Raw genomic sequence first — 27,679 nt, forward strand, 5'->3', positions numbered from 1 at the left:
GGATGTTTTTTTTATGTATTTTAGGTTGCCCTGAAAGAGTGGCTGAACTTTAACCTGCGTTATCTTTCTATATCTTTCTCCAAGAGATGAAGGGCAGATACAAGATAAATCATACCTCATCCTTTGCTTTCGTCTCTGATTCTGATAATTTCTGTTGACTGTTGAGTTTATTTTCTAGATCCTCTTTCTCTATCTCATACTCTTCCTTCACGTCTGCCAGTTGTTTCTGTAGAGTCTCCAGTTCTATTCGTGTTGATTCATGAGCTGATTTCTCTTCTGATAGAGCTGCCGAGCTCGTTTCAGCCTGGATAAAAGAAAATAATTTGTAATTAGCAGTGAGTCTATGTTCGATTCAGCCTGGAAAATGAAATATATTTGATGTGACAGTTACCGTGACTCTATGATTGGTCAGAATTGTTGAAAAATCTGAAGGTATTATCATGACCTATGCTGGAATTGAATCCCCAGGTTAGCGATCAAGCGTCTAACTCACTCAGCCACCGCGGCTCTCAATAATGATGTCTAGATGTCTCTTGTGTTAATATTATGTCATGTTGCTTATTAACAGCTGTTTCACCAGCTGCTCAAGTATCATATCATGTTATTATTCGGCAGGTAGAGACACCACTCATGTTAGTTTTATCACCTGGTCACGTTTCACCAGCCCCTGAGGTACATATCATGTTATTATGTATCAAGTAGAGACACCACTCATGTTAGTTTTATCACATGGTAACATGTTTCACCAGCCCCTGAGGTACATATCATGTTATTATGTATCAAGTAGAGACACTGCTCATGTTAGTTTTATCACATGGTAACATGTTTCACCAGCCCCTGAGGTACATATCATGTTATTATGTATCAAGTAGAGACACTGCTCATGTTAGTTTTATCACATGGTAACATGTTTCACCAGCCCCTGAGGTACATATCATGTTATTATGTATCAAGTAGAGACACTGCTCATGTTAGTTTTATCACATGGTCACATGTTTCACCAGCCCCTGAGGTACATATCATGTTATTATGTATCAAGTAGAGACACTGCTCATGTTAGTTTTATCACATGGTAACATGTTTCACCAGCCCCTGAGGTACATATCATGTTATTATGTATCAAGTAGAGACACTGCTCATGTTAGTTTTATCACATGGTCACAGGTTTCACCAGCCCCTGAGGTACATATCATGTTATTATGTATCAAGTAGAGACACTGCTCATGTTAGTTTTATCATATGGTCACATGTTTCACCAGCCCCTGAGGTACATATTATTTTTTTTGTGGCTGGTAGAGCAGTGATTAGCGTTAAAACCTACCTGATCTAAAGCTGGTAAAGCTATTTGACTTTCTAGATCCTAAAATATATTACAAACATTATTCAAAACATCTCCTAGACTTGACATGAGTAATTTTATAATATTTGTTTTCTGTTAACCATTATTAATCTGTTTTTTACCTCATCTTTTTCAATTGTATTTAACATGAACAGCCTGTATCACTCGGGTCCTTGGTAACTACTATATTAAAAATATACAGTTTAGAATTTCTTACCAATATCTTGTCCATGTTTTGATCTCGTTCTGTTTTCAGGATGTGGTTGTCTGATTCTAGATCTATAATCTTTTCTTCTAATTCAGTTACCTGACTCTCTATTTCTATCAAATATCAAATAAACTGTTCATTTTTTCATAAACCTTCAATTTGTCCTAAAATCTTTTACTTTATACATATTACAAGTTTACCACAACAGGTACTGCTTGATTTCAAATCGACAAGCGAAAAAATCAGATTTCAAATCAACAAGCGAAAAAAATCAGATTTCAAATCGACAAGCGAAAAAATCAGATTTCAAATCGACAAGCGAAAAAATCAGATTTCAAATCAACAAGCGAAAAAATCAGATTTCAAATCCACAATATGACCCACATATTTTAATGGCCAATCAGACATCTCTGAGTATATTCTGACTTGTCAACTCAGAATTTATTTCAGAGAGTTCACAAAGCTAAATTTGAAGTTTATTAAGATTTGTCAATTGAGCAAAACTTACAAAAAAAAAAAAACCTTTCAGAGAGTCCACATAGCTAATATTTGAAACATTTCTCTTACCTTTATTATCCTGTGTAGTTACACCGTCAGTTTTATAAACACCAGTTTTTATTAAAGTTAAAGCCTGTAATTTTAATTCTCTGTCTGTAGAGTCCATATTTTTATCTGATTCTATATCTTTCATTTGTTTATCAACTTTCTCTCCAGCAGTCGGAACTTCGTTAAGAATTTCACAAACCTAGAAATAACACGAGTGAGATCAATAATAAAATAATACAGAATATGAATATAGATAGCTTGCCAGGCAAGGTAACTTAGGCCCACTGTCAGGACTTTATTATGGATCTCATGAACCTAGAAATAATATTAGATGGTTGATTGAGCTCCACTTTAAAGATGGGTTCCCTTATTTTCATTTATAAAAATGAAAATGCTAATATTTATATGAATAGAAAGTAGAGGTGTTCTAATGACTTGGAAAAATACCATTTTGTCTCACATGTCTTTAATTAATTCATAATTAGCTAAATTAGAAGAGAATTACCAGCAGAATTCCAATGAGTTACTGATCGAGAAAGGTCAAAAAGTCTTTTTTTTTGTTTATCCAGACGTATGTACGTAAATGGGCATTTATGATTGGTTAAAACTCTTAATTATATACAATAAGAACATAATGATATGATTAAGAATACATGATAATTCATTAGAAAAAGTTTGCTTAATTTGACATTAAAAATAAGGAAACCCATCTTTAATATATAATGAAGTTGGTGTTGGTACAATTAATGCCGCTCTGAGAAACCTAGAAATAACAGAAAATATGTTCTCTTTAAGTTACAACTGGTGCCTTTCATAAAGTTTCTATTGACAAATAACTCTAAATGGGTAGAGAAAAGCCGGGAAAGAGTTTTAGCCAAGGACCAGCTGGTAGAAAGGATTCTCAAGAACCGAAGATCTTATCCATGTAAAAATGGTTGGTTCTTTCTTTATATCCTATCTAATAAAGGTGCTCACCAACATAGCTACTGTATTTAATAATTTAGAATCTACTCCACTGACACCAGACGACATGTTCAGTTTCTCCTCTAATTTCTGATATCTTTTCATCATTTTCTTCATATCTTTTCTCATCTCTTCATTCTCTTGTCTTAACTTCTCACATTCCTAGAGAGAAATTAATAATTATACTTTACAAAAAAATAAAATAATGAAATGAAAATTAATTAATTGGGACAGACAAAATATACTTGTCCAATTCAACAGGAAGTTTAAATAGTTATAGATACAAGTAGACTTTTGACTTTATGTTTTGAAAAGAAATCGGATGTGTTCAAAAAACTTGAAAATAAAGAAAAATTATAAAAACCTCAGATTTATCTTGAAGCTGATTGGTCAATTCTGTTACCGCTTCTTTAGATTCAGACTAAAAACAAAAACAAACAAAAAATCAAATAGTCAGTCAAGGTATAAGAGGAAGTTTGTAATAGCTTGACATTGTGAAGATAGGTCAAGGTATAAGAGGAAGTTTGTTATAGCTTGACATTGTAAAGATGAGTCAAGGTATAAGAGGAAGTTTGTAATAGCTTGACATTGTGAAAATAGGTCAAGGTATAAGAGGAAGTCTGTTATAGCTTGACATTGTAAAGATGAGTCAAGGTATAAGAGGAAGTTTGTTATTCCAATTCCTTATGGAAATATCTAGATATCTAGTGTGTTGCTTGAAGTTTTACCTGAGAAGTAGTAAGTGGTAGAGTAGAATTAACAATAGATTGTTTAACTTGGATTAACTCTTGTTCTAGTTCTGTTATTCTAGTTCTACAGTTTAACAAATCAGTATTACTCTCTGATAGCTTGCTGTTTAATTCTGTTTTATCATCCTGTAGACTGGAGATCTCTTTTCTCAACTCCCCAATATCTTCTTGACTCTTTTTATATGCTTCTAGAGTTGCTGGATCAGGCACCATTACCTGAAATAAATAACATACATCAATAATACAGTCAAAATATTTTATTTATCTAATGTGTTTCCAAAACTGTTTACCTTGTAGACCAGCTGGTAGACAGAAGCTACATTGTAATCATTATAAAATCATTACCAATGGATTTGACCAAGGACAGACTGGTAGACAGGATTCTTGAGAACCTAAGTTAATATCTTCATAAAATCATTGCCTAGATTTGACCAAGGACAGACTGGTAGACAGGATTCTTGAGAACCTAAGTTAATATCATTATAAAATCATTGCCTAGATTTGACCAAGGACAGACTGGTAGACAGGATTCTTGAGAACCTAAATTAATATCTTTATAAAATCATTGCCTAGATTTGACCAAGGACCAACTGGTAAAAAATTTAGTAGTTATGGTTATTTGCTTCTTACCTCTATAGTTTTAACAACAGGTTCTGTAATAACCATGGGGACAGGATCAACATGGGGTGGGGGAGGGACAGCTCCTGTCTTCACCTTGTCTAATGTGTCTAGTTTCTGTTGTAACGATTCCACCATAGTGTCAACCTCTCCTAGTGACGTGTACAGTTCTTTAGCAGAGTCTGGTCTGAAATTTACATATGAAAGATGTTTTACCTCTGTTAATAAGATTGAGAAAGCCATGCAGTTTGCAATTAGGTAAAAACAGTAAGATGTAAGTCCCTTTTGAGAAATATGAAATGGTGTTTAACATCTGTAGTAACCGCCTGCAGTTTCAGATGCAGAATAGTCAGATGCAACAAGACCCCTTTCTATTAATAATCAATGAAATAAAGTTTAACATCTGTTTACAATCAGGTATAGAACAATCAAATCTAACAAACTGCCTTTCAATTGATATGATATGAATCTTAATACTATTCTAGTAATTTTAAATCCTGCTAGTTATCAGCAATGAGAGAGATTTTAACATGGCAGATAGTCTTAGTCTTTTAAACAAACTCCTTCTCAATAGAAGTAATTTTAAATCCTGTTAGTTATCAGCAATGAGAGAGATTTTAACATGGCAGATAGTCTTAGTCTTTTAAACAAACTCCTTCTCAATAGAAGTAATTTTAAATCCTGTTAGTTATCAGCAATGAGAGAGATTTTAACATGGCAGATAGTCTTAGTCTTTTAAACAAACTCCTTCTCAATAGAAGTAATTTTAAATCCTGTTAGTTATCAGCAATGAGAGAGATTTTAACATGGCAGATAGTCTTAGTCTTTTAAACAAACTCCTTCTCAATAGAAGTAATTTTAAATCCTGTTAGTTATCAGCAATGAGAGAGATTTTAACATGGCAGATAGTCTTAGTCTTTTAAACAAACTCCTTCTCAATAGAAGGAGAGAGATTTTAACATGGCAGATAGTCTTAGTCTTTTAAACAAACTCCTTCTCAATAGAAGTAATTTTAAATCCTGTTAGTTAACAGCAATGAGAGAGATTTTAACATGGCAGATAGTCTTAGTCTTTTAAACAAACTCCTTCTCAATAGAAGTAATTTTAAATCCTGCTAGTTAACAGCAATGAGAGAGATTATGTCAGGGCAACAGACCCTATTTTTCAGGATTTAACGTACTAATTCTTCACATGGAATTTAGGATTTTTGTCAGATAACTGACAAGTTACTCGTTTATAGACATGTAAGAATTTATATCAAAATGGCTGAATACATACTTATCCTCCTCAGTAGGAGATCGATTATTTTTCTCTGTAAATTTCTTCTCCCAATCATCAATCTCTGTCTGAAGTCTCTGTTTCTCTGTTTCCATCATATCTCGTTCAGATTTCGTCTTCTCTTCATTTTCCTAGAATAATCAATATTTTAATCTTCAATCAACTTCCTAGCCAATCTTCATAACAATAGTCCAAGATAGCTCAAATTTCTTTTTGTTGTTGGTCAGACTGAGAATATTTGGCTCCTATTAATTGCTGACTTTATAATTTTACATCAAGAATAAATAATGTTTGTTAAAGTACTTCCTCCTCCTCATCCTCATCATCAAGCCTAATTTATCACATCTGACTAACCTGTACTACTGTCTGTATAGACTCTATATTAGCTGATAGTAAGATACTGTGTTTCTAATGTTTGTTATTAACATGTACTAACCTGTACTACTGTCTGTATAGACTCTATATTAGCTGATAGTAAGATACTGTGTTTCTAATGTTTGATATTAACATGTACTAACCTGTACTACTGTCTGTATAGACTCTATATTAGCTGATAGTAAGATACTGTGTTTCTAATGTTTGATATTAACATGTACTAACCTGTACTACTGTCTGTATAGACTCTATTTTAGCTAACAGTAAGATACTGTGTTTCTAATGTTTGATATTAACATGTACTAACCTGTACTACTGTCTGTATAGACTCTATATTAGCTGATAGTAAGTTACTGTGTTTCTAATGTTTGATATTAACATGTACTAACCTGTACTACTGTCTGTATAGACTCTATATTAGCTGATAGTAAGATACTGTGTTTCTAATGTTTGATATTAACATGTACTAACCTGTACTACTGTCTGTATAGACTCTATATTAGCTGATAGTAAGATACTGTGTTTCTAATGTTTGTTATTAACATGTACTAACCTGTACTACTGTCTGTATAGACTCTATATTAGCTGATAGTAAGATACTGTGTTTCTAATGTTTGATATTAACATGTACTAACCTGTACTACTGTCTGTATAGACTCTATATTAGCTGATAGTAAGATACTGTGTTTCTAATGTTTGATATTAACATGTACTAACCTGTACTACTGTCTGTATAGATTCTATTTTAGCTAACAGTAAGATACTGTGTTTCTAATGTTTGATATTAACATGTACTAACCTGTACTACTGTCTGTATAGACTCTATATTAGCTGATAGTAAGATACTGTGTTTCTAATGTTTGATATTAACATGTACTAACCTGTACTACTGTCTGTATAGACTCTATATTAGCTGATAGTAAGATACTGTGTTTCTAATGTTTGATATTAACATGTACTAACCTGTACTACTGTCTGTATAGACTCTATTTTAGCTAACAGTAAGATACTGTGTTTCTAATGTTTGATATTAACATGTACTAACCTGTACTACTGTCTGTATAGACTCTATATTAGCTGATAGTAAGATACTGTGTTTCTAATGTTTGATATTAACATGTACTAACCTGTACTACTGTCTGTATAGACTCTATATTAGCTGATAGTAAGATACTGTGTTTCTAATGTTTGATATTAACATGTACTAACCTGTACTACTGTCTGTATAGACTCTATATTAGCTGACAGTAAAATACTGTGTTTCTAATGTTTGATATTAACATGTACTAACCTGTACTACTGTCTGTATAGACTCTATATTAGCTGATAGTAAGTCGGAGATAGTAAAATACTGTGTTTCTAATGTTTGATATTTACATTGTAATGTTATATTATCTTCCATGTTAGTTTTTAAACTCTCATACTTTATCTGTAATTCTGCTGAATGCTGAAAAAATAAATAATAAAATAAACACAATACAAGAATCAAACTAATACACAAGTCTTATACTTTATACAGATTGTAAAGAGATCTTTATAAACTTGTTATATCTATCTAGGACACTGATATCATCAATTTACATCATTCCAATTTCAATCTGATGTCTGTAGTTGTTGCAATTCCACTTAAACCATGCGTTTTATGACTTCACTATCACAAATGTCCATATATATCAATAGCAGCTTTTGCGAGAGTGGAGTCATAAAACGCTTAGTTTTAGTGAAATTGCCACAACTACAGACATATTGACGATATTAAAAATGGCAAGTTAAAATACTAGACATAAAGATAGATCAAGACTATGACTGGTGATACAATGTTGTACAGTGTTTATATGAACTCACCTTATTAGCAGCAGCAATTTCATCCTGTAACTTCCCCATCTCTTCAATCATTTCTTTCTTCTCTTCCAGAAATTTTACACTTTCTTCTTCCATCTTCCTTCGTTCTTCCAAAAACTCAGAACGTTCCTTCCAGATCTGATTTCTCTCTGCTTCAATTTGATCATGTTCTTCCCTTCCCACAGGAACAGGGACAACAACTGGTGGTATATCATCATTGATACCATCTCGTTCTGCCCTCACCCTGTCTGTAGTCGAGGAGACTATTGGGGCTTGGTCTGTGACGGAGGAGACTATCGGAGCATTAGGTTTAACTGACAATAATACTGTCAATCTTTCAATCTCTGATTGGTCCTCTTCTGATTTACTTCTCAATTCCTTAAAAAGTCATCAATTTCATTACAAATTTCATCTTAAAATAGAATGAGAGTTGAAAGAAGATATTTATCAATGGAATATCAATATAAATGAAGTTTAAATTCTGTTATTTAGACACTCATGGGCTTTACAATATCAAATTTTCTATACATTTCAGCATCTTAATAGATTAAGGGAATTGTGACAACAGTTGACGTTCCAGAACTACAGTTTTTCATCCTATGATTATTAAATATAATTTGATATACCTTTAATAAATCTATTTAATAAGTTAAGAGAAGAATCATCACGAGAGAAATACCTGATTTTGTTTTTCCAGTATCTCAATAGACGATTTCAACAACTGACTTTCTTTTTCCATTTTTTCTGTACAATCTTTCTCAACTATAAAAACAGGACAAAAAATAGTAACATACTGCATAAATTTTATATTAATATAGATATACATGTCATATAAAAAATAGAAAACAGTCAATATGACTTCACGATCTTTGATAGTCACTATCAACAATCATTGATAATCATCATCCTACTGTTCAAACTCAAATATCATGACCCAATGACTGCTGGCTGCTTACAGTTAAACTTATTTTCCTATGAAAAAATTTATGATAAAAAAAATAAATAAATTTTACCCTGTACAACTGAGGCTTGTGATTTGTCCACCATTGTCGTTAATTCAGTTTTTATCTTTTCCTGAAATATAAAACAATATTTACAGTTCTAATAGATAGTTTCAAAAATTTTAAATATTTGGGAGAGACACTAACTCATTGAGCCACTGCGGCTCCCTTGATTGGGTCATAATATCAGGTAATGTTAAATATAATGAAGAGCAATCAGTAGTTCTATAAATATTATTCTTTCCCTACCTTTTCTTTAACAAGTCTGTCAATCTCTAGTTTATGTTTAATTAATAAAACCTTTTTATCTTTTAATATCTTGTTGTTTCTTTCTGTTAAACTCTAAAATAAACCAAAATCATACATCATTAACACTAAATTCTACAATATATACTTTTATCAGCCTTTTATCAGCCTTTTATCAGCCTTTTGTATCATTATTATCAGCTTTTGCGACAGTCATAAAACGCGTACGTTTTAGTGGAATTACAAGATCCACAGACGTCTGATTGATAATTGGAATGATTTATATTGATGATATCAGTGTCCCTGATACATATAAAAAATTTAGTAAACATCTTTACAATCTCTTTAACAAGAACCACAGACGTCTGATTGAAAATTAGAATGGTGTAAATTGATGATATCAGTGTCCCTGATACATATAAAAAATTTAGTAAACATCTTTACAATCTCTTTAACAAGAACCACAGACGTCTGATTGAAAATTAGAATGGTGTAAATTGAGGATATCAGTGTCCCCGATACACATAAAAAATTTAGTAAACATCTTTACAATCTCTTTAACAAGAACCACAGACGTCTGATTGAAAATTAGAATGGTGTAAATTGATGATATCAGTGTCCCAGATACACATAAAAAATTTAAGAAACCATCTTTACAATCTCTTTAATTAGAAAGAAATTTTCTGTAAATTGGCCACCAGGAAAAATCAGAAATTTGATATAAAAGTAAAAACTCACCAAAAGTAATTCTTTCCAATATGTTTCTTTATTGTTTAATTCTGATCTATGAACTTCTATAACTTGTTTAAAAGTTTTAACATTACCAGAATATTGTTGTCTTAGACACAAAACAAACATATTGAATTGACTCTAAAATTATAGAAAAATTCAATATGATGAAAATAAAATATTACCAACCATTTTAAACTTTTTCAATATTTAGACATCAATCAACCCATGATAAAACATGTCAACTCTCATTCAGAAAAACTTAACTAATCTATTAAAAGATCTTTTGGATATGTTCTACCATCGTATGGGTAAATAAATACAAATGGGGATAAATTCCAATATTTGAATTTGAAAGAAGATTCCTATTGAGCTCCTTGTATATTGTCTAATTATATTTTGAATATAAAACCTATCAGGACAAATTAATAGAAATACAATGATTAAATACTAATTTTATAATAAACAACTAAAAAAAATAATCAAATTTAACAGAATACCTGTGTCTCAGTTTCTATATCTTTATAATTTAACAGAATACCTGTGTCTCAGTTTCTATATCTTTATAATTTAACAGAATACCTGTGTCTCAGTTTCTATATCTTTATAATTTAACAGAATACCTGTGTCTCAGTTTCTATATCTTTATAATTTTTCTCGATATCATGAACAATATGAATATGGTTTAATTTCATAGACTCCATATCATTAGTGATCTGTTTGATACAGTTTCTAGCGTAAAGATACGGTATATATGCATTCTGATGTTGCTCTGTAGCCATGGATTGTTTTGATCGTATACTAACTGTATCTACAAGAGAAACGATAAAAAAAAATTCAGTTCTTCTAAGAGTACATTTCGAAGAGTTAACACATCTGTATCTTCAGAACAAGGTCAAAATTGAAGGTAAGTGAAGGTAACAGGAATGAAACATAATGGAAGTTTTCCTTTCCTGCACCTTATTAATCTATAGAAGACAGGAACACAATGCAGATTTTATTACACTGTGATACTACCTCTCTCTAGAGGTCCACTTTTATTTACTTTCAGTTCCAGGATGTTGTAAACTGATTGTTTTTTAAACCCGATTTTATCCTGTCCATGGAATTTTCAACTGACTTTGAGACTTTGGTATTCTTTGGTTCAGCTTTATTTATCCTTATTCTATATTTTGAAAAAGAATCAGTAAAAAAAGTGATTACAAGTTAGAAAATAATGACAACCTACCATCTTGTTTAGTTTTATTGATATCATCAAGTTTACTAACTATAGTTGAGGTACTGGTAGCAGATTCTAAAATAATACAACATACAATTCATCAAGACTGGATTTCAAATTCAGCAAAATCAAATATAACATTTCATTAGTTCTTATTTCAGTTGCTAGTGAATGTCTGGTGACCTTGAATAAGTCATCTTTCCTTATAATTCAAGATCAACCCAACTTTAAATAGTTAGTGATAATACAGGAAATATCTAGGTCAAGATCAACCCAACTTTAAATAGTTAGTGATAATACAGGAAATATCTAGGCCAAGATCAACCCAACTTTAAATAGTTAGTGATAATACAGGAAATATCTAGGCCAAGATCAACCACATTCTTTTAATTCAGACTGATTCAGATTGAAATAAATACTTACTTGGTCGTTTAATTTTAGATTTACTAGTTGATGGTTCATTATTATCACTCCATGCTTCTAGAATAAATAGAAATCAGGATTATGATCTTTCCAAAATATAAATCTTTAATCTTTAAAAATATGATATGTTAATTTTTATAAGGATTTATAGTTGACTGATGAAAAATCACAAAGAGAAGTTAAAATTAAATAAATATCTGTTATGATTATTGACTTTAGCTCAACACATTAATTAGTCCTATCCATTATAAATAATCCTAGATAGATTTCAGACTTAATATAAATTTATCTTTTCGATTTTGTCAAGTCAAATTTACACAGCAAAATCTTTTTCTCACTTTTTTTTTCCAAAAAAAATCAACAAGGCATGTTACCTTTACTCTTGGCTGAAAAGTTGGATCTTAGAGAAGCCGAGCTTCCCATGTTAGATCCTGGAACAGTTCCATCATCTGGCGCCGGTTCTACAACGTTTCTACTGAATGGAGACGAGCTTCGTTTTGAGGCAGAGGATACAACTGATGGACTTCTTGATCTTTCTTTATCTTTTTCTTTTTTCTCATATCGACCTTTTGATTTGACCTCTGACCCATCTTTTGATTTGACCTCTGACCCATCTTTTGATTTGACCTCTGACCCATCTTTTGATTTGACCTCTGACCCATCTTTTGATTTGACCTCTGACCCATCTTTTGATTTGACCTCTGACCCATCCTTAGATTTAACTGAGGTTGAATCACTTTGGTTGTCATCTTTAACAATTTCTTTATCTTCATTCAGAGACTCCTTAAAGAAAATGATTTGAAAATGAAAAACTATAAAGATTATATAATATAATTATCTTTTTCTCCATCTTTATTTATAATTTGTTACTAAAAATGATAAAATGATGAAGAGAAATCATAGTAACATATCTTTCTAATAAAACAATAAGTTTTGAAAACATGTCAGATTACAGTATAAACATGTCAGATTACAGTATAAACATGTCAGATTACAGATTAACATGTCAGATTACAGTGTAAACATGTCAGATTACAGTATAAACATGTCAGATTACAGATTAACATGTCAGATTACAGTGTAAACATGTCAGATTACAGTATAAAAATGTCAGATTACAGTATAAACATGTCAGATTACAGATTAACATGTCAGATTACAGTATAAACATGTCAGATTACAGTATAAACATGTCAGATTACAGTATAAACATGTCGGATTACAGTATAAACATGTCAGATTACAGTATAAACATGTCAGATTACAGTGTAAACATGTCAGATTACAGTATAAACATGTCAGATTACAGTATAAACATGTCAGATTACAGTGTAAAAATGTCAGATTACAGTATAAACATGTCAGATTACAGTATAAACATGTCAGATTACAGTATAAACATGTCAGATTACAGTATAAACATGTCAGATTACAGTATAAACATGTCAGATTACAGTATAAAAATGTCAGATTACAGTATAAACATGTCAGATTACAGTATAAACATGTCAGATTACAGTATAAACATGTCAGATTAGTGTAAAAATGTCAGATTAGTGTAAAAATGTCAGATTACAGTATAAAAATGTCAGATTACAGTATAAACATGTCAGATTACAGTGTAAACATGTCAGATTACAGATTAACATGTCAGATTACAGTATAAACATGTCAGATTAGTGTAAAAATGTCAGATTAGTGTAAAAATGTCAGATTACAGTATAAAAATGTCAGATTACAGTATAAAAATGTCAAAGTCTAATCAAGAAATAATAACTAAAGATGAATTCATTACAGATTTCAACTTTAAGCTAAGAGTTACAAGGGTAGAATATTTTTGAAAGCAGCTGATGAATAAAAATTGAAATGTGAATAGCAAGATTTACCTGATCTTGTTTGTGGACATTATCAATGATATTAGTATCTTCTGCTGATTTTACTATGACTGGTATACTCTCTTTACTTACAGTATCTATAATAGACAAGGGCAATAACTCTTCACTAGAAAAAGATATTTGCGAACTTCCAGCCACACAATTTAAAACGTAAACAAGACCTGGGAACTTTTTTTCAAATAGCTTATCTTATATCTAGATTTAATCTCAGTCAAGTTTTCGAGACTAAGGTTCCAGTTTTTACAAGTTGTTACGTGTGTAAACACAACATTTTTAGGTCTGAAAAACTACCTTAAAATAACATAGATTATTTGTGTCTTTGATTGTATATAATTTTAATTCGTCACAAGATATCTTTGTAATAGAACCATAAAATGAGAAATAAAAATAGTCGACCTTCACCTTCACTATCTAATTCTTTATTATCTTTCTGTAATTCAGGTTCAGGTACAATTTTCTTTTTCTTTTTAAATATTTTCTCCTTGGTAGCCATTTTTAGATCTTAATCTCAATCACTCCCCAACTCCCACTCACCCAGTACCACAAACTTTTTTAACCTGATTCAAGTACATAAACAATAAACAATATAGAGTTTAATATAGTAAACAACTGATTTATTGTCAAACTTATTACCCTACTTATTTTTACAGTAGATGGTAGTAAGCTTAATCAGAATTTAGACTAGAAAATATTGAACAAAGTTGAAAGCAATAATGTTGTCTTACTAGACTAGTTGATGTCTTATAATGGCGGTAAACTAATTGATGTTAACTGCAATAAATGGCCACTATGGTTTTTATTATTGTACTGTTAGTTGACCTATGAACAACTATATCTATTATTTAGATATATGTATACTATTAAACTAATGGGAATATCAAGGCCATGGACTTTAATTAATAATTCATTTGATATCAAGCTGATCTGTAAACAGGATACAATAATAATATAAGTATTACCAGGACAGTACATACATTGGACATGAAATAAAAAATACAGAGTTTTGTTGGTATAATCGGGACACGAAGACAACTGACTGAGCTGAACTTTGTTCTTGATTTTGAACGGGCACCTGCCAATGTAAACAAAACCTATTATACCTATATCGCAAAATATTCTGTTATAATTCGCCCTTTGACGCCTTTGTACTTTCGTATTTTGAGGGGCTGACATACTGTTACAAAATTTAATAAATCAAAGTCACCTTTTGTAAACAAACTACCTAAAACTAATAAACGAACAGGTAAACAACACAATTTTCCTTTCTACATCGACGCCATTTTCTATGCTTTGGTAGGAAACTATGGTAACATGTGATTTACGTCATCAATTTGTGTGCACAGAAATAATGTCAACAAATAACTGTCATTGCAGACGACGCTTTTCATATTATTTCTTCAAAAATACGATTCTTTAGATATATATGCGATTTGAAAACAACAGACTATCACATTTTGCTACTTAAAACTTTAAGAGGTCAACAGCTTAAGGTTGTCGTTCATCAAAGGCTAAAAAGAGAATTTGGAGGATCTCAAATTAAAGACCGAGCGGACAGTGTCGACTTCACTAAGTTTCCTAGAACACTACTAGTACTAGGACTTCCTAGCAAGGTGCAGATATCAAGAAATCAGAGATTTGCCTGTTCATCGTATAAAATGGAAGCAGAATCTGAGAGCTATTTCGACCTAAGTTTCGGAAAGTAAGTCAATTTTTATCACATATGTTTACAGGAAAGTTATGAATCCCCTGCCCTTTATTTTCCTTCGCTTAAGTTTAAGTTACTTGAATTAAGTCAATTTGGCTCTGGAGTCTGGAGAGGCCAAGGCCAAGCACCCTTCCTACCTCAAATTATTTGGCAAACCAGTGTCGAGGGTAACATTGATAAAACTGTCAAAATCAAATTTACAGATGTTCTCAGACGGCACGACGAAATGATGATAATCATGATGAAAGAAACACCAACATGAATATTTTCACAGCCTCACAAAATAACCAAATATCATCAGAAGATTTTATTACTCCAGTAAAACCCGGGGTTGGAGTGGAGACGATCAGGAGTAGCGGAGGAACAAACATAGCCATGAATTACAGTCATAATAGGTAAAAGGCTTAAATTAACTAAATTTGTTACGTTTAACTAACCAGTAGGCCTAGCTAGTCCAATTTCGGAGAGTTAACTTCCATTTCCAAAATTAGTCGTCCTGAATAGGGTGAAAATTCTCAAAAACTAGTAATCTAGAAATGGATCAGAGCATCTCCCATAAAAAGTAACATCAGTAGGGCCAGATTATGGGCCTAAAGGAAAACAAGATGTTCATGTATCAACAGAATATTCTAGATCATTAAACACTGTCTTTTTCAGTTATTCTAAATATCTTGTTGGACGAGCTCAGAGAAATTTACCCCAAAACGATCTACTCTCTGAAATAACAGATGAAAATCCTGTAAGTGGTAAGAATAAGAAATGTCTATGGAATGATATTAACATTATGTCAGCCAGAGAACTGCCACATCCCCGTCATCTCAGGTATTTTCTTCATTTTAGTTAGTTGACAGTCTTAGATACAATTTGATATCAGGTGGGGGTTTAATAGTTCAACTGGTCACGCTCAGATCGACCAAATCCAACGATTAATGAGATTCTAAATTGGTCAACTACCATAGGGTGTGGTTGAACCAAATCCACGGGGCCGCAACCCACATCCCCAGAGAAAAAAGTACGAGGTCCCTGGGTATTTTTGATAATTTTTGTAGAAAAAGAAAGAAGACTGGAATAGTTAAAGAAGATACGTCTAGAATAGATCACGGTATGGCAGTCGAAAATCATTTAAAACAACTCAAATTTTACTGCTCTAGAGTTTCCAGGTAAGAGTCAATTAATCAGGAGCGACTTAAAGAAATAACTTAGGGGGTGGGTCAGGGGGCACCAGTTACCTTAACAACTGACTGCCAATGAGAAGGGGAGGGTGGTTGCAACTGTGTAGGTTTAGATTCAAAATGCGGCACCTCTGTGGAAGCGCAAGTCTCACATGGAGAAGGTTTTGTGAAAAATAGTATTGATTTGGTGCATTTTGACAAATATTTTTCAGGCAAAAACCGCCACTCCATGAGGCATCTCCCTCCAGGGCTGTTTTTGTTAATTTGAAGGACGTACTAAAAAAAAAACACAATCTGCTTACTTTGAATATAGTTAGACAAGAATGATCTTTAATATAACTGACCTTATTAATATTTATATATTATAGAGAGGTGACACCAACTAACCAAAGACAGAATAATAAAATAAAAACTCTAACATTAGATAATATAGAGATACCACCTCTACCAGAAACACCAGTACGTTTAATAATTTTATTATCTCTGATTTCTCTTCTCTCAACACCAATCTAACCACAATAAATATTTCAAATTATAAAATATAATTGGCCATACACTACTACTTAAAGTGACAAATTCGCCATTCGTTTGCCCATTCGTACTGTAGTCTCAGAATAGGAATTTTAGCTAAACTAATCAGTAATAGTGTTCACAGTTGACATTTGAGCCTTTAAATCCATGTGTTTTCAGAATTATCCGCGTTTGAAAGTTAAAATGACAAATCGTCTTTTCTTGAAACTCCGTCAAAAATGGAAATAGAAAGTAAAATTCGTAGTTTGAAGTACATGTTTAGTTCTTCTGAAGACTATAACCCCCAAAATGGCGAACTATGACCTTTAAGATGTCTAGTGTTTGATCATTTCAGGTCATTCATCGTCCGATTCCAAAAGAAATATTAGAATCCTTCAATGTTCCAATCAATATACCGATATCTAGTTCAATAGATACAGACAGAACACCAGGTTTCGATAGATTCCCCTATCATCAATCAGATAGTTTAACAAGTTTTCAACCCCCAGGACCTGTCACGTTTCAATCGACCAGTAGAAGACTTAACTTTGACCATATACAGATCCTAGAGACTGGTTATCAGGTAAGTCAAAGGCTATATTTTAGTATTACAAACCATATTTTAAATTTAAATCTTCATTGTTTCCACAGTGCCTAATATAATGATGTGACTTTTCTCCAAAAGGGGAGGGGGATTATAGTAGGAGAAACGAAGGCTGGTCTGTGATCCGTCCATGCCCCCTCCCCCCTCCTATCAGAGGAACAATTTTGTGGCCGGAGCTCGCACCCCACCAACTAATAATTTATTATTAACTGTGTTTCCACGGAGGGAAAAAGCCAGCTTTAATTTACAATTCTCAGTGGAAACGTGGTTATAGATATATAATATTAGTGTGTGCTGCAAGAGTAATAACTCTCTGTCTACTGTAAGCTATACAGATGATATTTTCAGGGAACCAGGAAGATGCCATGACACTAGAATATAAATCTGACGAGGAAGAAGAATGGTACCGTAAAAACTGGAGACCAAGATGTGTCTTCACTCCTGGAAAAGAGAAATAACAGTAATGACATGTGACAACAACTTGATTATATTAACAGGATGATCTGATCAGCCAAGCTTTTAATCCTGTCAATAGAAGAGATCAGCCATGATGTCATAGAGATGGTTTGTGTATCACATGATGTACAACTTTAACAGTTATAAGAGTGGTTTGTCCTACTCAAGCCGATTTCTCCTATTGCTCATGTTGTTTCTAGTGAGAATTGGATATTGGGTATGTCAGATCATCCAATTGATGAATTTTCAACTTTGACTGTTCATCTGATGAAATGTTTAGTTAAGACTCGAGAATGCTGGTATAGAAGATGTAAAACAATCAAGGTGCTAAATATTTGGTGATATAAACAGTTTTCATTTAGTTTTGTGGAGTTAAATGCTTTTTCAGGTAAAAAGGGGACAAAATATTCTATAAAAGTGGACAACTGACCGCAGGGCTAGTGAATTAGGGCTAGTGAAATAGGGTTATATTTTCAATGAAAAGAACATAATAAATTCTACGTTTTATTTTTAGTAACAAACTCCTAAAAACATGATTGGAGAAAGTTACCATTGGTTACCAAGCATCAACAAATTTTTCTTGGTTTTTATCATAATTTCAAGTCATGATATGGTTTTAAGTTATACTAGGGGGATAATGGGAGATTATTGCATATAACGGCACAAAAAATAATAACAAATAACATAAAAAAATTAGATGTAAAAGCTGTTTGTACAATTTTTGTTCAGAAAAATGAAAAATAACACAGTAAAGAGTAACATAAGCCACAAATAACAATAAATTAAATATCAAACGAAAAGTTTGTTTTAGTTGAAAAATATGAACACGTTAATAAACCATGTTAAATTCAACTTCTCCTTGAGATTTTCCCCAGCCATGACAAATTTAATCAGTGACTTTTTATGTCGTCCATTGTTTCATAAAAGATCTTCAGTATGAATAAAAAAAAACAAAAAAATGAAAAACTATAAAAAAAAAATATTTTGAGAAAAGACGTCACCATTTCAAGATACTTTTTTTTGTTCAAACAGCAGATAAATCAACCTGTTTTAGCTACTAAGAATGGTCAACACCATGCAGTGTGCAATGAGGGAAATTTTGCCACGACAATCTAAGAAAGAAGGAGCTAAATTCAACATTAGTAATATGAATTATGAAAGATTAGTAAATGTTAATATAAAATGTTACAACCAAGAAGTTAATTCATGCTAATTTATTCGTAATTTATTCGTAATGACTGATTATACCTGTACAATAAATAGTTGTCAATATATAAACATTGGATATTATAGAACATCTGAGAGATATTAATAATGATGGTAGGGTCCTGGAGGGTATAAAACTCTCTAGTCTTATAACACTAGGTGATTATTAGATGTTAACAGCTAAACCTGACAGCTTCTAATTATTGTTTTAATCACATTCTGTCCGGTTGCATTATCAGCATCTGCTGGAAGTGGACAATGGGAGAATATTAGCTGTCAAGAGGTTAAAACGGAGAGCTTCTAAAGACTGTTTTAATGACAATCTGTTATCTGTGAATGTTCAGTACTGTCTAGACAATATTGTATATAGTTTTACAACAGGTATTACTGGTAGTTTAAATCTATACACTCTTCATGTTTGAAATTTTGCATGAAAGAAATTGACAATTTTAGCACCTCAAAAATATTTCTCTAGTCACATTTCACTTTGATAAAAATAGTAGCAATACATCAATAATAAACAATGAATTGAACTAGTAAGAAACATTCTGTCTCTATTCCAGCCTCTGATAGATATATAGAATGTTGTTGACTGGAGATATCAGAGGCTGTAATGAAGGCAGAATGTCTGGTACTCTGGTTTTAAATAGTATCAAAATGATATTACACTGTAATAAATAAAAGATATCAGATCTAAATAAAGCAGGGTTTATAAAAAAAACAGACTTGAATATTGAGAAAATACACACAGAGATGAAAAACACAGCAATTTTCAAATGCCATGAAAAAAACTGATGAAAGATGAAAATGGGATAACACATAGATGACGAAACACAGCAAATTTTAAATCACATGATCAAACTGATGTCTGATAAACTGATGAATGAAAAAATATGAAAATAGGATAACAGATAAGATGAAAATATTAGAAATATGAAAATAAAATAAAAGTGAAATATGCCATTTAGCATGGGGAAGAAATACTGAATTATATACAAGATTTTATACAATATAAACAATAGAGTATTATATACTCACTGTAACTAATTACTTACATAATGTGGTTTTAACAATGAATTTTATTCTACACATAAACTAATTAAATTAACTTGATAGATCATATATACAATCATAAACATTAATGTCGTTACACAAAATAATCGCTCAGTTTTTAAAATCTCACCAAGCCAAATTTACCGTCATTTAACAAAATAGTTTCACAAACTAGATACTCAGTTTCAAAAATCTCACAGAATCAAAATGACAGTCATTAGTCTCCCACTCTCTCAGTTTGAAAAATCAGACAGAGTCAGAATGATAGTCATTAGTCTCCCACTCTCTCAGTTTGAAAAATCAGACAGAGTCAGAATGACAGTCATTAGTCTCCCACTCTCTCAGTTTGAAAAATCAGACAGAGTCAGAATGATAGTCATTAGTCTCCCACTCTCTCAGTTTGAAAAATCAGACAGAGCCAGAATGATAGTCATTATTCTCCCACTCTCTCAGTTTGAAAAATCAGACAGAGTCAGAATGATAGTCATTAGTCTCCCACTCTCTCAGTTTGAAAAATCAGACAGAGCCAGAATGATAGTCATTAGTCTCCCACTCTCTCAGTTTGAAAAATCAGACAGAGTCAGAATGACAGTCATTAGTCTCCCACTCTCTCAGTTTGAAAAATCAGACAGAGTCAGAATGACAGTCATTAGTCTCCCACTCTCTCAGTTTGAAAAATCAGACAGAGTCAAAATGACAGTCATTAGTCTCCCACTCTCTCAGTTTGAAAAATCAGACAGAGTCAGAATGATAGTCATTAGTCTCCCACTCTCTCAGTTTACAAAATCAGACAGAGTCAGAATGACAGTCATTAGTCTCCCACTCTCTCAGTTTGAAAAATCAGACAGATTCAGAATGATAGTCTTTAGTCTCCCACTCTCTCAGTTTACAAAATCAGACAGAGTCAGAATGACAGTCATTAGTCTCCCACTCTCTCAGTTTGAAAAATCAGACAGAGTCAAAATGATAGTCATTAGTCTCCCACTCTCTCAGTTTGAAAAATCAGACAGAGTCAGAATGACAGTCATTAGTCTCCCACTCTCTCAGTTTGAAAAATCAGACAGAGTCAGAATGATAGTCATTAGTCTCCCACTCTCTCAGTTTGAAAAATCGGACAGAGTCAGAATGACAGTCATTAGTCTCCCACTCTCTCAGTTTGAAAAATCAGACAGAGTCAGAATGATAGTCATTAGTCTCCCACTCTCTCAGTTTGAAAAATCAGACAGAGTCAGAATGATAGTCATTACATAAAATAGTCTCTGTCTTAGATTTAAAAATCTCAAATTATGATCATTACACAAATAGTTACTCAGTTTCAAACAATTATCATGAGTCAACTCAATTCTCATTCTTATAGTTGTCACAGAAAATATTTATAATTCTTGTTATAAATGTTAAAATATAGGCGAACAAACTAGTCAATTTCAAAATCTCAACGGCGTTAGCTAAACAAATTCGTTAATTAAAATAATAATTACTCAAATTTATTTTCAACTTAAAATTTCAACTCATTATTGACATAGAAAAAATTGAATTTGAAAATCAACCAGATCATCTTGGACACTAAGAATGAAGAAATCAAAATCTCATTGTTACACAAAATGGCTGCTTGATTTAAAATCGTATAGTTCAACTTAAAGTTGATATCATTTTTGTACAATCAAATAGTCTCACAATTCAGCCATACAAAATCAAGCAAAGAAACTTAGCAAGTGGCATTCAATAGAGCGCCATATAGTTTAAAACATCCAATAACTCTAGGATTACACTTCATTGTATCAAAATCATTGCCTGGAACAATTTGGAATCACAGAAAGATTTCATGGGTTTTTTAGATTAAATTGTGTGGTCAAGTCATAAATTGGGAGAAAATAAGTAAATTAGGAGGTTTTAAGTAAAATTATTGCATAGCATAATAACAAAACAAATAATAACAACTGAAATTCAATAACAAGCAACAAAATTTATCACTTAATTACGGGTAATCTAATTAAAATACAGTTCTAAATATTCTCTTTCTGCAGTTAAAATACCTTCGACATCCTTGATCTGACAAGACTTTTCTTTAAATAGTGTTCAAATTTTAAACCATAAATTGTCATAAATCATGCTAATTAACTAAAAACATTGTTAATTAAAAGTGTAGACAGTGAATTGTTTATAAATCAATTTGATATGATACATGAGCTAATTCTCTACTCATTGATTTAACATGACAGTCTATTGACAAGAATCTTATACAACTGGTTTCCTACATTTACAATCACCAGAATATACGCAGTGAAAAACTTGCTTAAAACAATGTTCTATATGATCAATAGATATCTGTCAATGTAGTTAAATATTTTTTCATCCCTGTCCATAGATTGCCATGTTAAATTAAAATTGTTTATCTCGAGACAGAAAAAGAGAATCAACGTGTTGTGCATGAGAACACATAATATCAAATTAGCTTATTAAACACAGAACTTGATTGGTTCAATAATGAAAGGAGTTTTACATCCTGCTTTCCTTCACCTTATTGGGCTAATAATGACGAGTAATGCCATGCAGTGTGCAATGAAGGAAATTTTATAAGATTAAGGATGGCAAATCTATTTCACAAAATAATCTACCAAAAATAAAATATCTACACCTGTATTATAATCATATTGTTTTTTTAAGTAGCATTTTAATCTTTATTAAAAATATTCACGGATAATATAATCTTAATATTCACTTTACTAGAATTGTAGTAAATATCAGGCTCTAACATTTCACAATAAAATTTGTTGAATTTGTGCCGTTTCTCATTAAAAAATGGTCCCACATACAACAAAATTAATGTTGAAATATTTTGAGATATTTTGAACAGAGCACAGATTTTAAATTGATAGGAATAGATCTAATTCAGATGTACCAGTCTAATTCAGATGTACCAGTCTAATTCAGATCTGCCAGTCTAATTCAGATGTACCAGTCTAATTCAGATGGTACCGGTCTAAGATCTATCAGCTGGTAAAGTAAATATTTAAACTGTTGTATAATATTCAAAGCTTAACAAACAAATTCAGAATCATAACAAAATCAAACAGTAAACTATAAGTTTGTGGGTAATAAATTCCTTTAAGATCAGAAAGTTTATAAGTCAATGTTTTACAAAGTCTGGCTTGTGAATAAATAAAATCGCCTACAAGCATGACAATTCCATTCATCAAAATCTTATCCAAAGTATGACAAAATCCAGTTGTATAGTGGTGGACTCTTACATCACAACCACATCAATTCATCACTGCAGGATTCTCTTTTAACAGCCATGTGTTGAGCTTCAGCCAAACAATCCTGGCAAACAACTGGTAGGTACATCCACCAACTAATTCCTTCAAAACCTTGTATCTTCTGTCCAACATGACTGGCAAATGCAGCTCTTTAACAGTCGATGTTTAGCTCTAGTCAGACATGATTGGTATCACATAATTTAACTGGCATCTGATGATCTCCAGCCAAACATGACTGGCAAGCACAATCATAAACAACACTCCTGATATCATAAATAGCACATTAGCTGAGTAGATTTGTAATCTTTCTCCATCTACATATCATCACCAACCCTTTATAGAGCTCCAATCAAACATGACTGGCAAGCACAATCACACACAACAACCCTGATGTATGAATAGCACAAGAAGATGTTGAGTAGAATGGGTATCTATCAGGACGTGGGTGTAGAAGTTGTATTAGAGTCTATAATAATATCACTAGTAGAGTTAGAATCAATCTCACTGTCTTTGACACTACAACTCAGTTTTAATATTATCTCGTGTAATTTATCTTGTTTTTCTTTCTCCTACAAATAGAAGAATTCATACTGACTAATATTTCTAAGATCATTGCTGTAACTATATGTAATAAGGGAAATTAGACAAAAATATATCAATGTTAAAATAGATATTTTATTTCAAAACAATTGTAAATGGTTAGAATTGGAGATTAAGCACCATTTAAAGCTTGTACCAATAATAACTTGATTATAAGGAATATCTGAAGGTAAAGTACGAGGTATTCTTTCAAAATATCACTGTACAGTTTGACCTTACAAGCAACCATCATCATCTTCCTTTAACTGTTTGACTGTACATTACAGGGATTTTAAACTTCTTATGTGTATCTAGGACCTTTATAGCATCAATTTACATCATTACAATATTAAGTCAGACATCTATAGATCTTGCATTTTATCTCAAAGGCCCTTAGTTGTTTCAAGCAGATCTTGTGATAGTTATATTATATATATATAGGGTTAATTATATCCAGGGTAGGAAACCAGGAAACTACAAACTAAAACTTACTGATAATCTTTTCTTTATTTTAGTTGTTTTATTAGATTTTTTACTATTTTTATCCTCTGTTTTATTTTTATCTGTATTTTTACTAGAATTATCAGTTGAAGATTTCGACGTGGAACTTTGTTTATCTGTTCGTCTTAAATATTCTTCAGGAACCTGATGGGGCTAAAATACAAAATAAATCATAAATAAATTACTAGTGATATATTTTGAAAATGGTATTCAATATCCTATGTTTCTGCACCTAATTGGGCAATGCAATCTATAAAATATCTTTGGCTATCTTTAAAGGAAAATATTTGGAATTCTCACAGAACAGTCACCTTGCTTTATTAACAATTAGAAATAGTCTTGACATTCACCTTTCATGTGATTAGCTGTGTCCAATGTTGTCATGCACGATATTAATAAAAACACCACCCAGGGTGGTATATCTTGCTAGTGGCATTAGAGGAAAAGTTTTTTGCAGAGAAAAAGTCAGTAAATTTTGCCAGTTGAATTAGATTATATTATTTTGTTTCAATCTGTCCCCAGGTCAATGTACATGACAAAAAAAAACCTGACATCATGGTTTGCAAAAAGTTTAATATTTATATTTTTTAAAAATCCATTTAGTCATACTTACAGAATAAGTTCTTTTAGCATTAAGTTTTTCTTTAAAAGTATTGAAACAGTAAGATTTGGTGTTGATAGGATACCTATATATAAAATATATATTATATAAATTATTGTATCATTTCAAAATAATATATTTTATGGTAAATTTCTAGATTTGATGAGTTGACAGAATGAAATAATACAGAAGACAATATAACTGTCTCCAGATTTATAAAATAAAATAAATTCCTATTTCAAGATTTATAAAATAAATGAATATAATTTAAATCTAAATCCACTCACCAATTTTTAACAACTTTATAAAAGAGATGAGCTGTTTTATCAACACGATATTCACAAATATAAATATCTTTTTCTTTTACTAGCTTGGGTCGACCTTTACAGTAGGTATATAGATCCATAACACAGCATGTCCCCACCATAACTTCCACTGGTACTATCTCTAGAGTAGGTAGTCGAAATAACTCATTGGGGAAAAATTTACGGGTTGGTTCGTGAAATGTTTCATGAGGTCGAACAAACGGATGACCATCGGCAAATCTTTCACCACTGAAATTATACAATGAAATCATCTATAATAAAACAATATGCTTGTATTTTATATATATTGAGATTGGTGAAGTTGTAGTATTAGAAAGTTAATATCTATCTAGCTGCCCTGGTGAACATATTTCAACCAGTAAGATTTTAAATTATAGTGAAATTCTACTTGGTGCTCAAATATCAATATCCATGAATCTCGGATACAAATTCTCAAAGATACTCTTGATCATAGTACAAATACAAATATTCTAAAAGTTAATCATTTAGGTAGACAGAAACTAATTCTGAAACAAACCCAAAGGAATAATATTTTACTTACGCTTTATTTTTCCAGAGTCGTTCAATTCTAAAGATGTCAAGTTTATCAGGGGTGATATTAGTGTAATCTGAGAGAGGTCGTATATCAGGAGTACCATCAGAGTTACGTTTATAATCACGTAAAATATAAACACATTCTCCTATCGCCACCTGGAGATCATCTCGTAATAACGTCATATAATAATCGTTTTCACTATCTCCGTCTGTTGGTTGGGGCACTAACTTGATTTCCTGGAAAACAGAGAAAATTATATTAACATTTCTTAAATTACAACTTTGACAAATTTCTTGTGATAAAACATCCATCACTTATTCAGTTTGTCATGTGATCACACCAATAATGCTATTACCTGATTTCATTATCAACCAATAAAAACCCTGAAATAAGACACGCCTACTTAATGATTGACAGGTACAGGTGTATTGTTCACATAAATTAATTTTGTTAGTTTTTATCAGAAAAGATAGATTAATATAAAAATAACAAATGAATGTAGATGTTGTAACATACCTTATCATACGTCCGTCCGTCACATTTTTCACAAACATAATACTCCTCATTACCTGTAGCCCCTACACAATCACAGTGTTGCCAAATCTATAACAAATAATACATTAATATAATCCTCAATCAACTGTCTAGTAGGTCACATTAAATAAGACAGTGTAAATTGTAGAAACATTGTGTACAAAAAAACTGGAGTCGTATATCATAAATTGTATTCCTTTATTTAATATAGAAATACATTATCTACTTGTTTGAGGAGCCACAGTGGCTCAGTGAGTTTGACGCTTGCTCGCTAACCTGTAAGTTCAGGGTTCAATACTGGTACAGGTTGAAATAATAATAAAGAAAGACTGAAGTAGGTATAAAGAAAGACTGGAGTAGGTATAAAGAAAGACTGGAGTAGGTATAAAGAAAGACTGAAGTAGGTATAAAGAAAGACTGAAGTAGGTATAAAGAAAGACTGGAGTAGGTATAAAGAAAGACTGGAGTAGGAATAAAGAAAGACTGGAGTAGATATAAAGAAAGACTGAAGTAGGAATAAAGAAAGACTGGAGTAGGAATAAAGAAAGACTGGAGTAGGAATAAAGAAAGACTGAAGTAGGTATAAAGAAAGACTGGAGTAGGTATAAAGAAAGACTGGAGTAGGTATAAAGAAAGACTGGAGTAGGAATAAAGAAAGACTGGAGTAGATATAAAGAAAGACTGAAGTAGGAATAAAGAAAGACTGGAGTAGGAATAAAGAAAGACTGGAGTAGGTATAAAGAAAGACTGGAGTAGGAATAAAGAAAGACTGGAGTAGGAATAAAGAAAGACTGGAGTAGGAATAAAGAAAGACTGGAGTAGGTATAAAGAAAGACTGAAGTAGGTATAAAGAAAGACTGGAGTAGATATAAAGAAAGACTAGAGTAGGTATAAAGAAAGACTGAAGTAGGTATAAAGAAAGACTGGAGTAGGAATAAAGAAAGACTGGAGTAGGTATAAAGAAAGACTGGAGTAGGTATAAAGAAAGACTGGAGTAGGAATAAAGAAAGACTGGAGTAGGTATAAAGAAAGACTGAAGTAGGTATAAAGAAAGACTGGAGTAGGTATAAAGAAAGACTGAAGTAGGTATAAAGAAAGACTGAAGTAGGAATAAAGAAAGACTGAAGTAGGAATAAAGAAAGACTGGAGTAGGAATAAAGAAAGACTGGAGTAGGTATAAAGAAAGACTGGACGTAGGAATAAAGAAAG

General features: G+C 31.8%; 4 protein-coding genes across 4 annotated transcripts in view; 3 read left to right on the forward strand and 1 right to left on the reverse strand.

The window, feature by feature from the left end:
* Nucleotides 1-12,689: 12,689 nt before the first annotated feature.
* LOTGIDRAFT_144021 (hypothetical protein) lies at nt 12,690-13,079 on the forward strand (the record flags this gene model as incomplete). The annotated part of the gene is made up of 1 exon (XM_009054696.1): nt 12,690-13,079. A coding segment is annotated over one exon (390 nt), but the record flags the coding sequence as incomplete, so codon positions are not given.
* A 1,849-nt stretch (nt 13,080-14,928) lies between these two features.
* On the forward strand, nt 14,929-17,973 carry LOTGIDRAFT_239314 (hypothetical protein; the record flags this gene model as incomplete). The annotated part of the gene is made up of 7 exons (XM_009054697.1): nt 14,929-15,130; nt 15,340-15,531; nt 15,794-15,958; nt 16,186-16,296; nt 16,677-16,767; nt 17,174-17,401; nt 17,920-17,973. Exons 1-7 carry the CDS (start codon nt 15,087-15,089, stop codon nt 17,971-17,973), a joined length of 885 nt encoding a protein of 294 aa, XP_009052945.1. The 5' UTR covers nt 14,929-15,086.
* Nucleotides 17,974-20,344: 2,371 nt separating this feature from the next.
* LOTGIDRAFT_174846 (hypothetical protein) lies at nt 20,345-21,388 on the forward strand (the record flags this gene model as incomplete). Its single annotated transcript, XM_009054698.1, has 1 exon — nt 20,345-21,388. One exon carries the CDS (start codon nt 20,345-20,347, stop codon nt 21,386-21,388), a length of 1,044 nt encoding a protein of 347 aa, XP_009052946.1.
* Nucleotides 21,389-24,447: 3,059 nt separating this feature from the next.
* LOTGIDRAFT_143999 (hypothetical protein) overlaps nt 24,448-27,679 on the reverse strand; it is a gene marked incomplete at both ends in the record, with an annotated part of 32,812 nt that continues 29,580 nt past the window's right edge. Inside the window, 5 exons of the mRNA XM_009054699.1 lie at nt 24,448-24,627; nt 25,088-25,160; nt 25,363-25,629; nt 25,943-26,172; nt 26,453-26,539. Coding sequence (XP_009052947.1) covers nt 24,448-24,627; nt 25,088-25,160; nt 25,363-25,629; nt 25,943-26,172; nt 26,453-26,539 — 837 coding nt within the window. The remainder of the gene's footprint in view (nt 24,628-25,087; nt 25,161-25,362; nt 25,630-25,942; nt 26,173-26,452; nt 26,540-27,679) is intronic.

This window comes from Lottia gigantea, assembly GCF_000327385.1.
Source record: "Lottia gigantea unplaced genomic scaffold LOTGIsca_221, whole genome shotgun sequence".
NCBI lineage: Eukaryota > Metazoa > Mollusca > Gastropoda > Lottiidae > Lottia > Lottia gigantea.